Source organism: Scyliorhinus canicula, chromosome 3, assembly GCF_902713615.1.
Source record: "Scyliorhinus canicula chromosome 3, sScyCan1.1, whole genome shotgun sequence".
NCBI classification, from domain to species: domain Eukaryota; kingdom Metazoa; phylum Chordata; class Chondrichthyes; order Carcharhiniformes; family Scyliorhinidae; genus Scyliorhinus; species Scyliorhinus canicula.
Window position 1 is genome coordinate 123,533,061 of NC_052148.1, and position 14,031 is coordinate 123,547,091.

General features: G+C 45.0%; 1 protein-coding gene across 19 annotated transcripts in view; it reads left to right on the plus strand.

Moving 5' to 3' along the window:
- The window catches only part of fryl (furry homolog, like), a 553,990-nt gene that overhangs the window by 331,968 nt on the left and 207,991 nt on the right, over positions 1-14,031 (plus strand). For all 19 annotated transcript variants that reach the window (XR_005459993.1, XM_038791218.1, XM_038791221.1 and 16 more), the window contains one exon: positions 12,195-12,327. Coding sequence is in view for 18 of the 19 variants with exons in the window: in XM_038791218.1 (XP_038647146.1) it covers positions 12,195-12,327 (133 nt within the window). In the remaining variant the exon portion in view is untranslated. The remainder of the gene's footprint in view (positions 1-12,194; positions 12,328-14,031) is intronic.

Sequence of the window (14,031 nt, forward strand, 5' to 3'; positions counted from 1 at the left end):
AGTTTTAAGTTCCACTTCCGCGCTGAGAACAAAAATCTAGGTATACTCTCTAGTGCAGTATGAGGGAGCACAACACTTTTTGGAGCTGCTATCTCTCAGTTGAGATGTTAAAACTGAGGCTGCTCCAGGGGATGTAAAAAAAAAAAAAATCCCATGACCCTATTCCAAAGAAAAGTAGGGGATATACTGGCTAGTATTTATCCCACGATCAACATCACAAAAAAACAGATTATCTAGCCATTATCACCTGGCTGCTTCTGGGAGATTGCTGATCCTATATTGGTTGCCACATTTCCTACCATTACAACAGTGACTGCACTTCAAAAGTACTTGGCTGTAAAGCACTTGGTCATGAAAAGAGTTATGTGAATGCAAGTCCTTCCTTCCCTCCATGCCTGTCCTCCCTCCGTGCCTCTCCTCCCTCCCTGCGTCTCCTCCCTCCGTGCCTCTCCTCCCTCCCTGCGTCTCCTCCCTCCCTGCGTCTCCTCCCTCCCTGCGTCTCCTCCCTCCCTGCGTCTCCTCCCTCCCTGCGTCTCCTCCCTCCCTACCTCTTCCTCCCTACGTGCCTCGCCTCGCTCCGTGTCTCGCCTCGCTCCGTGTCTCACCTCACTCCGTGTCTCACCTCGCCCCATGACTTGCCTCCCTGTGCCCCTCATCCCTCCGCACCCCTCCTCCCAACCTCCCTCCCCTTCCTCCGTTCCTCCTTTCCCTTCCCTTCCTCCCCTACCTCCGTTACTTCCCCCTATCCCTCCCTCCATCCCTTCTCTCCCTCCATCCCTCCTCCTCACTCTATCCCTTCTCCCACCTCCGTTTCTCCTCTCCTTGTCCCTTCTTAATTCCCTCTCTCCTTCCTTCCCCTCTCTCCTTCCTTCTCCCCCCCTACATTTCTCCTCTCCCTTGTCCCTTCTTAATTCCCTCTCTCCTTCCTTCCTCTCTCTCCTTCCTTCTCCCCCCTACATTTCTCCTCTCCTTGTCCCTTCTTAATTCCCTCTCTCCTTCCTTCCTCTCTCTCCTTCCTTCTCCCCCCTACATTTCTCCTCTCCCTTGTCCCTTCTTAATTACCTCTCCTTCTTTCCTCTCTCTCCTACTTGAAAATCACAAGTTCTGAATAATCCATTTTTCACTGAGAAACTACTGAATTTATTATTCGTAAAAAGAATGAATAAGAACCTCCGAGAAATGGTCACTTAACTCTGTTAGTGTGACTATGATCCATGATTGCTCGGTTAATTTTCATATTCTTCATTCCTTGGTGCCAGGCCCATAAGCTATGATTGAGATACAAACAAGTAAACTTATTTTTAAAAAATCTTTAACTTGAGTCTGCATTCACTGGCAGTTCATTCATATCCTTAAGCACACTTCGTTTCCAAAAACTATCGGTCATTGCTGCTGTTGATTTGAAACTGTGTTACTCTTAGTTTCATAACATCTAGCTTTGTTAATCCAATTTTCAGCTTCATATAATAAGACATGCAGGGTATAGAGCAGGGGTGGGCAAACTACGGCCCGCCAAAGGTCTTTATGTGGCCCACCAAGATCAAGTCATAAAAAAAATAAGGTTAATGGGGGGGGCTGTTGGGTTACTGGTATAGGGTGGATACGTTGACTTGAGTAGGGTGATCATTGCTCGGCACAACATGTGTTTCATGTGAAGTTTCTACTTTAAAATATTAATTAATAAAAATTAATTGCTTTTTTTTTTCTTTAAAAACCTTTTATTTTGGCTATTTTAAATATTAATTATTTTACTTAATATACTATGCGGCCTTTTAAAATTGTGAATTTCTGAATGTGGCCCTTGCACGGAAAAGTTTGCCCACCCCTGGTATAGAGTGTTCAGAAAGACAGAGTGGGCAAAAAAAACATTCCTGCAGCCTTGTATGTTAGGAACATTTGGAAGATAAATAGTTCACCCAGTGGAAATAGGAAGACTACAGAATGAATTACTCGAGTTGGGCATTACTAATTCATCATGATCACACGGTGTAAAGAGGAGAAATGCTCTACGAAAATGATGAAAATAGAAAAGCTATTTCAATGGAAGATATCCATCCATCATCCAAATATAAAATGGGAAAACCCAGTTGGTAAATGTAATATACAATAATTTTATCATGGAGCCAGGTGTCATCTTGACCTGTTGTCTGAAAAGGGTCCAGATAATGTACAGAAATTCAGCAACTACAATATGATCATATTTAACATGGTAAGAAGTCTTACAACACCAGGTTAAAGTCCAACAGGTTTGATTCAAACACGAGCTTTCGGAGCGCAGCTCCTTCCTCAGGTGAATGGCGAGGTATGTTCCAGAAACATTTATATAGACAAAGTCAGAGATGCTGGACAATGCTTGGAATGCAGGCATTTGCAGGTAATCAAATCATTATAGATCCAGGGAGAGGGATAATCACAGGTTAAAGAGGTGTAAATTGTCTCAAGCCCGAACAGTTGGTAGGATTTTGCAAGTCCAGGCCTGATGGTGGGGGGTGGATGTAATGCGACATGAATCCAAGATCCCTGTTGAGGCCGCACTCATGTGTGCGGAATTTAGCTATAAGTTTCTGCTCGGCAATTCTGCGCTGTCGTGTGTCCTGAAGAACGCCTTGGAGAACGCTTACCCGGAGATCAGAGGCTGAATGCCCTTGACTGCTGAAGTGTTCCCCGACTGGAAGCAGCAAATTACCCAGCCTTCAGAACAGCGACCACGACACCACACAACCCTGCCAGGGCAATCTCTGCAAGACATGCCAGATCATCGACTCGGATACCACCATTACACGTGGTAACACCACCCACCAGGTACGCGGCACATACTCGTGAGACTCAACCAATGTAATCTACCTCTTACGCTGCAGGAAAGGATGTCCCGAAGCGTGGTACATTGGCGAGACCATGCAGACACTGCGACAACGAATGAACGGGCATCGTGCAACAATCACCAGGCAGGAATGTTCCCTTCCAGTCGGGGAGCACTTCAGCAGTCAAGGGCATTCAGCCTCTGATCTCCGGGTAAGCGTTCTCCAAGGCGGTCTTCAGGACACGCGACAACGCAGAATTGCCGAGCAAAAACTTATAGCTAAGTTCCGCATGCATGAGTGCGGCCTCAACAGGGATCTTGGATTCATGTTGCATTACATCCACCCCCCACCATCAGGCCTGGACTTGCAAAATCCTACCAACTGTTCGGGCTTGAGACAATTTACACCTCTTTAACCTGTGATTATCCCTCTCCCTGGAACTGTAATGATTTGATTACCTGCAAATGCCTGCATTCCAAGCATTGTCCAGCATCTCTGACTTTGTCTATATAAATGTTTCTGGAACATACCTCGCCATTCACCTGAGGAAGCTGCTGCGCTCCGAAAGCTCGTGTTTGAATCAAACCTGTTGGACTTTAACCTGGTGTTGTAAGACTTCTTACTGTGCTCACCCCAGTCCAACGCCGGCATCTCCACATCATATTTAACATGATCTGAGAGTCTGAAATATCCAGACCAGAACCTAAGATTGTAAACTACTTCTGTGAACAACTGAAGCAAATAGACATATTCAGTAGTATTTTAGTATAGGGTACCCTACCCTTTAAAGATGTCCACTGACATGCAGGCCAAATACAATCTGAAAAACGGCTAATAAGATAATTATAGCTCAAAGAGATAAAATAACCTCTACAAATCTTGCCGAGGTGAAGGGGTTAAGTGGGATAAATACAAGAAGACACAAAAGAGTTAAACGGGTAATGAAGGTGGGAAGGAAGGACCTGGAGAAGAAGGCATCAGCAGAAGATGAAATAAAAATTATTTTGCTGAAAACAATGTAAGGGCAGTCGAAGAACAGGTGGAAATCATAAAATGTAAAGAAAACCAACTTGCTTATGAACGGAAGATAATTTAAAAATTTGAATTACTACTTTGTCATTCATGAAGGAAGACATGAGTAACATGTTACCCAAAATTACAATCAAAGGAATATCAATGACCTTGATATAAATTAGATAAATGAGATGGCAGCACTAAACAGGTGAAAAGGGCTCAAAATAAACAAGTCACGAAGAAAAATGGTACTATGTGCCAGCTATGGCCCAGATGGTCATATTCTCACTTCTGAGTCACAAGTTATGTTGCTGCCTTTCAGATAAGATGTTAAACCAAGCCCCAGGAGGGCGTAAAATCCCATGACATTTTAAAGACTAACTGTGTGTGTCCTGGCTAATATTTACCCCTCCGTCTACATCACAGAAACAAATTATCTGTTCATTATCACATTGTTATTTGTGGGAGTTTGTGCAAATTGGAACACTTCTGGCAGATTTGAAGGTGGCAAATGTAACCCCACTATTGAAGAAAGGGAGAAAAAAGGGAATTACAGACCATTTAGCTTAACGTCAGGAGGAGGGAAAATGGAAGAGTATATTCTAAAGAAATAATAATAGGACACTTAGAATAATATCAACGGGATTAGACAAATTCAGCGTGGATTTAGGAAAGTGAAATCATCTTCGACAAACCTGGACTTTTTTTGAGACGAATAGCAGTAGATAAGGTTGAACCAGTGGATGTGGTGTATTTGGATTTTCAAAAAGCTTTTGATAAAAGTCCCACACAAGAAGTTAGCGTGCAAAATTAAAGTACATAGGATTTGGGGTACTATATAGGTATCGATTGAGAATTGGTTAGCAGGGACTTCTGGTGCGGTCATGGTGTGAGTGGTCGCACATTTGGTGGCTCCCGCTTGTGGCAGTGTTTTTGGATCTTTTCCCCGTCTAAACAGGTAAACTTGTTAAGGAAAAAAGTTCAGGAGTGGTGGAAGGAGAGGGTGTCCCACCGGTGGATGGATTTGTAGACCAGGAGTGGTTTTAAAAGAAAGGAGCAGTTGCGGGAAGCTGTACCTAGAACACAGAGGAAGGTGGCGGAGGTAAGGGTCCAGCCCTAACGTCTCAGTGGTCGACGGAGCAGCTGGTGGACTTCTTGAACAAGAAATTCACCCAGTAGAGGAAGGAGACTTTGGAGGACCTGGCAAGGATGGTAGACCTGAATAAGGCGTGGAGCGACCGCCTGGAAACGAGGCTGGAAGCTCAAAGCCAGGCGATCCAACAATTACACGGTGGGGGAGCACGACGAGCAGCTCACCTAGAAGGCGGCTGAGTTGGGAATGATGCGTGATACTTGGAGGTGGCTGCAGGAGAAGGTGGAGGATTTGGAGAAACGGTCCCGGAGGCAGAATCTGAGGATTGAGGGGCTGCCGGAGGGCAGCGAGGGAGCGGACACTGGTTCATATGTGGCTCGGATGTTGGAGAAGTTGCTGGGAGAGGAGGCTTTGAACGGCCTTTGGAGGTGGTCCGGGCCCACAGAGCGCTGATGAGGAAGCCGCAGGGTAACAAGCCGTCGAGGGCAATGGTGGTGTGGCTGCATGGTTTTTGGATAATGGAAACTGAAATGAAATGAAAATCGCTTATTGTCACAAGTAGGCTTCAAATGAAGTTATTGTGAAAAGCCCCTAGTCGCCACATTCGCGCACCTGTTCAGGGAGGTTGGTACCTGAATTGAACCCACGCTGCTGGCCTGCCTTGATCTGCTTTAAAAGTCAGCTATTTAGACCTGTGCTAAATCAGCCCCTATAAGGAGCAAATCCTGAGGTGGGCCAGACAGACGCACCTGATGTACCTGGGAGGGCAGCGAACTTCGAGTATACCAGGACCTGGCTGTAAAGAGGAGGGCGGGCTTTAACAGAGTGAAGGCTGCCTTCTCTAAGAAAGGGGTGAAGTTTGGAATGCTGTACCCTTCTTGCCTCTGGGTGACTTACAGTGGCTGGGAACTTTATTTTGGGACGCCAGAGGAATTGATGGAGTTTGTGAGGGACAATGGACTGGCAGGAGGAGGAGGACCTTGAACTTTGGAGGAGGTGTTCGTTTTTGTTCCTTTTGGGGTTTTTTTGGGGGGGGGGGGCATTGTCCTGTGTTCTTCTGTGGGGATGGGTGGTTGCTCTTTTCTTTGTTTTGGGGTTTTGAATGTTGGTGTTGTTTGCACTGGCATAGTGTTTTAGTCTGGTGGGGGGGGAGAGAATCAGTTGGGGGGACGATGCTGGGTGCCGTGGCGGGGCTGCCAGGCTAGCTGGGTGAGCTAGTGCACGGAAGCCCAGTGGGGGGGTGAGCAGGTGGTTAGAGTGTTGGGGGGGGGGGGGGGGGGGGGGGGGATCTGCTGACAGGGGAGGAGCTTTTCAAATGTGGTATGGGGAGGGTCATTGGTGATGGACGTCCGAGGGCGGGTCTGAGGGCTGCGGGACTCGAGCTGGAGGCTGGCCCAGAAGGGATATGGTTGATCAGCGGTGCCTCTCTGACCAGGATGATCACATGGAATGTGAGAGGGTTGAATAGGCCGGTCACGTGGGCTTGCGTATTCGAGCATCTGAGGAGTCTAAAGGCGGATGTGGCATTTCTGCAAGAAACGCACCTCAAAAATTGGGGATCAAGCTAGGCTTAGGAAAGAGTGGATAGGGCTGGTATTTCATTCTGGATTGGACTTGAAGACGAGGGGGGGTAGCGGTATTGATAAATAAACGCGTAGCGTTTGAAGTGGGGAGCATAGTGGCAGACTCTGGAAGTATGTTATGCAGAATGAGAAATTGGAAGGGATGCCAGTGGTATTGGTGAATGTTTATGCCCCGAACTGGGATGATGTAGAGTCATGAGGTGGATGTTGTGGAAGATCCCAGACCTGCACCCGCACCATTTGATAATGGGGGAGGATTTAACACAATTTTGGATGCAAAGTTGGATCGGTCAAGTCCGAGGTCAGGGAGAGTATCGGTGGTGGCGAAGGAACGGAGGGGGTTTATGGAACGCGTGGAGGGTGGATCCGTGGAGGTTTGCTAGGCCACGGGCGAAGGAATTTTTGCTTTTCTCTCACGTGCATAGGGTGTACTCTGGAATCGACTATTTTTGTGTTGACGAGGGTGGTTAGTTCAGAGTTCTTGGCAATTGCGTGGACTTCCAGGTAAATTGGGGGGTGGGGGAGGCAACGCCCGCAGTAGAGGTTAGATGTGGGACTGTTGGCAGGTGAGGAGGTTTGCGAGCAGGTGAAGGCTGCTATGCGGGGATATGTGGAGCTGAATGACGCGGGTGAGGTTTTGGCCGCCATGCTGTGGGAGGCATTGAAGGCAGTGGTGAGGGGGGAGTTTATTTCAATACGGGCACACGGGATAAGATGGAGCGGGCGGAGATGGCGAGGTTAGTGGAGGAGATATTGCAGGTGGACAGGAGGTATTCAATGGCCCTGGATGCGGAACTGTTGATGGAGCGGCAAAAACTGCAGATGGAGTTTGTGTTATTATCTATGGGTAAGCCGATGGGGAAGTTGAGGAGGGTGAAGGGGCAGTCCATGAATATGTGGAAAAGGCAAGTGGGATTCTGGCACATCAGTTGAGGAAGCAGTAGGCAGCGAGGGAGATCGGAAAAGTGAAGGATGGGAAGACGGGGGGCACACGGTCTTGGATCCAGTGGGGGTGAATAGGGTGTTTGGGGATTTTTATAGGACACTGTATGAGTTAGAGCCCTCGGCCAGTGTGGAGGGATGAGGCAATTTTTAGAATGGTGAGGAGGACCTGGTGGAGGGGCTGTGAGCCCCCATTGGGTTGGTGAAGGTGGTGAAGGGTCTTGGGGCGATGCAGGTGGGAAAGGCCCCGGGCCCGGATGGGTTCCAAGTGGAGTTCTTCAAAAGTTTTTCGGGGGATCTGGGGCCTCTGCTGGTGAAGGCATTTAATGAGGCGAGGGAGCAGGGGGCTGCTTTCCAAGCTTGGAAGAGTTGGAGGAGGAATTTGAGTTGCCCGTCGGGAATGGGTTCCAGTATTTGCAGGTGAGGGACTTTGTTCGGAGGCCGGTACCTCCTTTCCTCATCTGCCGAGCCAGGGGCTACAGGACAAGGTAATGTCAAAAACGGGGGGAGGGACAGGTGTCAGAAATTGATAAGGAGCTGATAGATTGGGAAGGGGCCCCAATAAGGGTAGTGAAGCACAAGTGGGAGGATGGGTTGGGTAGGGAAGTGGAGGCTGGGCTGTGTGTGTGGGGGGGGGAAGTTATGCAGGTCAGAAAAATAAAGTTTGCCTTGAGGGGTTCTGTGGAGGGTTTGGCCGGAGGTGGCAGCCACTTATTGACTTCGAGAAATGTTAAGATGTCAGCAGTGCGGGATAGGGGGTTAAAATGGGAGGCTGGGAAGTGGGGGATGGGATTGTGGGGTATTTTGTTGAGTTTGTTACTTGCAGATCTGTTGGTTTGTTTTGATTTGTGATTATGTTTGTTGTGTGAATATATAAATGTCTCAAAATAATTTTCAAAAATAAAGAGAATTGTTTAGCAGACAGAAAGAAGAGTAGGAATAAATGGGCCTTTTTCAAAGTGGCTGTCAGAGTGGGGTTCTGAAGAGATCAGTGCCTGGGACCCAGCTATTCACAATATACATCAATGATTTGGATGAGGGAACCAAAAGTAATCTTCCAAGTTTGCTGATGATAGGAAAATTGGTGGGAATGTGAGTGGTGAGGTGGATATTAAGAGGCTTCAAGTTGAGCGAGTGGGCAAATACATGGCAGATGCAGTATACTATGGATAAATGTGAAGTTATCCACTTCAGACAGAGAAACAGAATGGCAGAGTAAGATTTAAATCTGGGTTTTTCAAAGTGCAGGTTGCTACCCACGGGTGAGTCACGGGCAGCTGACAGAAGGGCCGTGGTGTTTGTGTGTCCGGTCTCCGCCGCCGGATTTCCGGGGCCACCTTGTTTCCTGAGCTATAATAGGATCACGCTACTCTCGTCAGGACTGAGGAGAGAATTTAAAGTAAAGTTTTAGTTGAAGAATTTGTTTTGTAAATACCTCCCTAGCTTTCCTCGTGGACAAGCAGGAATTTTAACTGCTTTAGAACATAGAACATAGAACAGTACAGCACAGAACAGGCCCTTCGGCCCTCGATGTTGTGCCGAGCAATGATCACCCTACTTAAACCCACGTAACCCGTATACCCGTAACCCAACAATCCCCCCATTAACCTTACACTACGGGCAATTTAGCATGGCCAATCCACCTAACCCACACATCTTTGGACTGTGGGAGGAAACCGGAGCACCCGAAGGAAACCCACGCACACACGGGGAGGACGTGCAGACTCCACACAGACAGTGACCCAGCCGGGAATCGAACCTGGGACCCTGGAGCTGTGAAGCATTGATGCTAACCACCATGCTACCGTGAGGCCCCAAGTCTTCACATAGCCAGCATTTTTATTTGAAAAATAATTGTGACAGGATTTTGGGTTTGAATCCAATCACAAGTTCACTCTCTCATTCTGTCATAAGTGATTGCATGGTGCTATGCTGAAGACACACAAGCAGTGGGGTTATCATCCCGAGCACTGGCTGATATTTATCTGGGAAATGCAGCTTGTATAGGATAGTATAATTCTCTGCAGCATTTCCTGGGAGCTGAGTTGTATGTGGAATTCTAGTTCAGGACATGAGATTGCCAATAGTGAAAGAATAATGCTCTCAACAAATGGATGACACCTCGTTTAAGCTCCCTGCAGATTTAGTTTTTCTTTACGCAGAGGGGGTGGAGGAATTAACTTTTATCAGGCAACCTGTACAGACTAGGTAAGAATTTGAAAACCTGTTCAGTCCAGGATTATGAAAATGAATGTAGGAATAGAAGTAAACAAATTCTTCCTCGTGTCTCGTCTATTTAATGAGATCATGACTGGTCTGTATTTTAACTCCATCTACTCACCTTCATTTATAATCTTTAAAACACTTACTAAACAAAACTTGTCCATTATCAGTTTGGAAATTTCTCGTTATCCCTAGCTTTAGCCGTTGTTTGTGGGAGACAGTTCAATATTTCCACCATTCCATTGGAATGGAAGGGGTTTGGGAACCTATGCAGAGTGACGTGGGTAAGAGAAACAAGGACAGTAATAAAAGAAAGAACAGTGAAATGCAAAAATTGTAGACAGGGTAATCAAGGATGAGAGGCAAAATGGTCCCAGTACAAAGAAAAGTTAGGATGATTAAAAATAGCAAAAAGGCAAGCCTAAAGGCTTTGTATCTCAATACACAAAGCACTCAGAATCAGGTGAGTCCTGAAGGTAAGCTGGCATACATCCAAAAGGTCAGCCAGTTGGACAAAGTGGACCCGAGAAAAAAAAGTTTGAAAAACACTGATTTAAATGGTGATAGATTAGGAAATGTTGACGGATAAAGGAAACTGGGTGACCCAGTTAGTACACCAGTCACTGAAAGGAAGCATGCAGATACAGCAAGCAATTAGGAAATCTAATGGTATGTTGGCCTTCATTGCAAGGGGATTTTGAGTACGGGTGCAAGGATGCCTTACTGCAGCTGTACATGTCCTTGGTGAGACCATACCTGGAGTATTGTGTGCAGTTTTGGTCTCCTTATCTAAGAAAGGATATACTTACCATAGAGGCAGTTACAGTGAAAGGTGTGAAGTCTTGGAATTTAGATTATTAGCCTCCAACCGCAACCATCTTGCTCTGTACAGGGTTGAACTCCAGCCAGTTGAGAGCTTTCCCTTTGATTCCCATTGAGTTCAAATTTACTAGGGTTCCTTGATCCCACATTTGGTCAAATGTTGCCTTGATGTCAAAGCCAGTCACTCACTTCACCTCTGGAATCCATTTTGTTTCATCTATGTTTGGACCAACATTGTAAATGAGTTGGAACTGAATGGTTCTGGTGGTACCCAGACTAAACATTGGTGAACAGGTTAATGGTGAATAAGGTGCTGTTGATAGGTACTTTGCATCACTTTGAGGATTAAGACTTGTGAGACAATAACTGGCTGGATTTGATTTGTCTTTTACTTTTGTGGACAGGATATACCTATGCGATTTTTCACTTTGCTGGGCTGTTGCAAATTGGTACAGCTTGACTAGGAATGAGGCTAATTCTGGAGCACATGCCTTCAGCATTACAACTGGAATATTTTTGGGTACCGTACCCTTTGCTACAATCAGAGGACTTCTTCACTTGTTATTTTGGCTGAAAAGTTTGATATCTTTGTCCAAAGACTGACATTTGTGGTAGTGGGAGGAGGCTGAGATAGATCAGCCACTTAGCATTTCTGACTGAAGATAGGTGCAAATGCTTCACCCTTGTCTTTTGCATTCACATGCTGGACTCTGCTGTCAATGAGGATGAGCATGTTCATGGAGGCCCCTCCTCATGTTTGTTGTTTAATGCCCACTGTCATTCATGGCTAGGTGTGGCAAGACTGCAGGGCAGATGTGTAGCATGGGAAAGTTACAGTGTTTCAATGCCTCCAAGCTAGGAGGTTTTCCCTTTCTTGACAGTAGCTTAAATCTGGACATCAATTCAAGGAGATCATCAGGTAGCAGTGATGTCAGCAAGCAGGGTGAGCAGCCAATCACATTGAAGTATTCTCACACAGCAAAACAAAAAGTTAAAATCATTGATTTGCTTCACTTTTAATTTAAATTTTCAGAAAATGAAATGAAGAATGATGATTAGATTAAAATGGAATCTCAAATATTGTAAACCACTTTTGAAAATTATAATTGTGTAATTTTTTATCATGAAGAAATTTGGCGTTCCATAAATATAAAATGAGCTTTACAAAGTGAATGAATGTGTTTGTTTATCAGTAATTATGAAGGTGAAATTCTATTAAAAACCATGTTGCAGCTCAATTCACAGGGTGTTACCTTGTCAGCGGGTTTTGCAGCATAAAAGTGGACGTTTTTGTTAAATCCACTTTGTTGAATGTTTACGAACTGCACGCGGTGGGCATCCTCAAAGCATAGAATTACTGACATCAACTTCACGCCATCTGCTGACTCCCAAAGTTTCTGAGGAACAATGATAGCAAATGCTGACGGTCTCCCCATCATCGCCCCTGCAAAATCCGGGCCTTTGTATTTTTCCAATAGACGCATCGGATGTAGCTTGTTTATAATTAATCAGATATGCTCCTCACATTTTTAATTATTGCTGATTATGTCTAAAAGAAGCTTTTCATTGAAAACTAAATGTAACGTGATGCATCGATTACTTGTAATATTGTTTCAGTTTTCCGACAGACATCTCACGTGCTACATGGTTTTGGTTTTGTTTTAAAATTTGAAGGAGGTTGTGTAATAACAATGCCAAATCATCTTTGTCCACTAGGGATGTCGTTTTACTATCCTCAAGTGAGGAAGGCTCTTGATAGTATCCTCAGACATTTGGACAAGGAGGTGGGAAGATCTATGAGTATGACTAACGTGCAGATGTCCAACAAGGAACCTGAAGACATGATCACGTAAGCACTGAATACATAAAATTATTTTCTTAAAATTCAGAATTGGATGAAACCTCCTCTTTCATTTAGAATTTAATATTGCCAAGAAATTACTTTCATTTGGAATTCTATGGTGATGCTGCGCAAAAGCAGCACAGTGGCACAATGGTTAGCACTGCTGCCTCACAACGCCAGGGACCTGGGCTCAATTCCGGCCTTGGGCGACTGTCTGTGTAGAGTTTGTACATTATCTCCATGACTGCGTGGATTTCCTCCCAGTGCTCTGATTTCATCCCACAGTCCAAAGATGTACAGGTGAGATGGATTGGCCATGCTAAATTGCCCCTTAGTCTGCAAGGATGTACAGGTTAGGTTCCGGGGTAGGATGGGGAAGAGGAACTAGGTAGGGTGCTTTTTCAGAGGGTCATTGCAGACTCGATGGACCGAATGACCTCTCTCTGCACTGGAGAAATTCTATGGTTCTACAAGCAACCTATTCAGCTGGTCATGCTTGTGCTGACTCAGGTAGACTTTTACAACTAATCCTACTTCCCTGCTCTGTCCCCATGGCCGAGTAAATCTTTCCCTTCAAACACTTATCCAATTCTCTTTTGCAAGTTACTATTGAATCTGCTTTGACCAACCTTTCAAGCAGTGTATTCAACTTGCTATGTATTAAAAAGTTTCCTCATGTCACCTATGCTTTTGCCAATCCTCTTAAATCTGTGACCTTTGGTTACTGACCCTTCTGCTACTGGAAATTGTTTTCTTTATCTATTCTTATCAAAATTATGTTTGAACACCACTCTCAAATCTTCACTTAACCTTCTCTGCTCTGAGGAGAATAGCCCCAGCTTGTCTAGTCCTTCCGCACAATTGAGGTTCCTTATCAGGTGCTGCTCTAACAAATCTTTTCTGCATCTTCCCTCAAGTCTTGGTGTCTGTCCTAAAGCGTGATGCCCAGAATTGAACACGCTATTCAGCTGTGGCCTAATCAGTGTTTTATAAAGTTTTTGCATAACTTCCTTGCTGTGTACCTTCTTTCTCTATTGCTATACCAATCTACTACTACATAAGCATTTTTTAATCCACCTTCTAGTCCAGCCACCTTCAAAGATTTGTGTATCCCAGGTTTCTCCAATCCTTCTCCACTGTTTGTACCATTACGCTTATATTGGGTTTTCTAATTTTTCCTGCCAAAATGTATTCACTTCATTTCTGTGTTGGATTTCATCTACCAAGTGTGCCTATTCATAAAACTGTTTTCTATAGTCGGTTGTTATTCTCCTCATCGTTTATTGCATTCCTGATTTTCATGTCATCTGCGAACATTACAATTATGCCCTGTATACCGAGGTACTATACCGTATGCGTAACAAAAAGAGTTGTGATCCCAATATTACCCCTGGGGTGAACAGAACTGATATACTTCTCTTCAGCCTGGAATGTAAGCATTTACCACTATTCAGTTTACTGTCTCTTAGTTCATTTCATATCCACACTGCCAATGTCCCTTTAATTCCACGACCACTAATTTAGCTGAAATCTCTCCCATGTGGTATTTAATTAAAAGCCTATTGAAAGTCTAGGTAAACAACATTAACCGCATTATCCTCATCAACCTTCTCTATTATTGCACCAAATAATTCAATCTAATTAGTTAAACATTTTAAAACAATTTACTCGTAACAATTCATGCTGACTTTCATTTATTTACCCGTATTT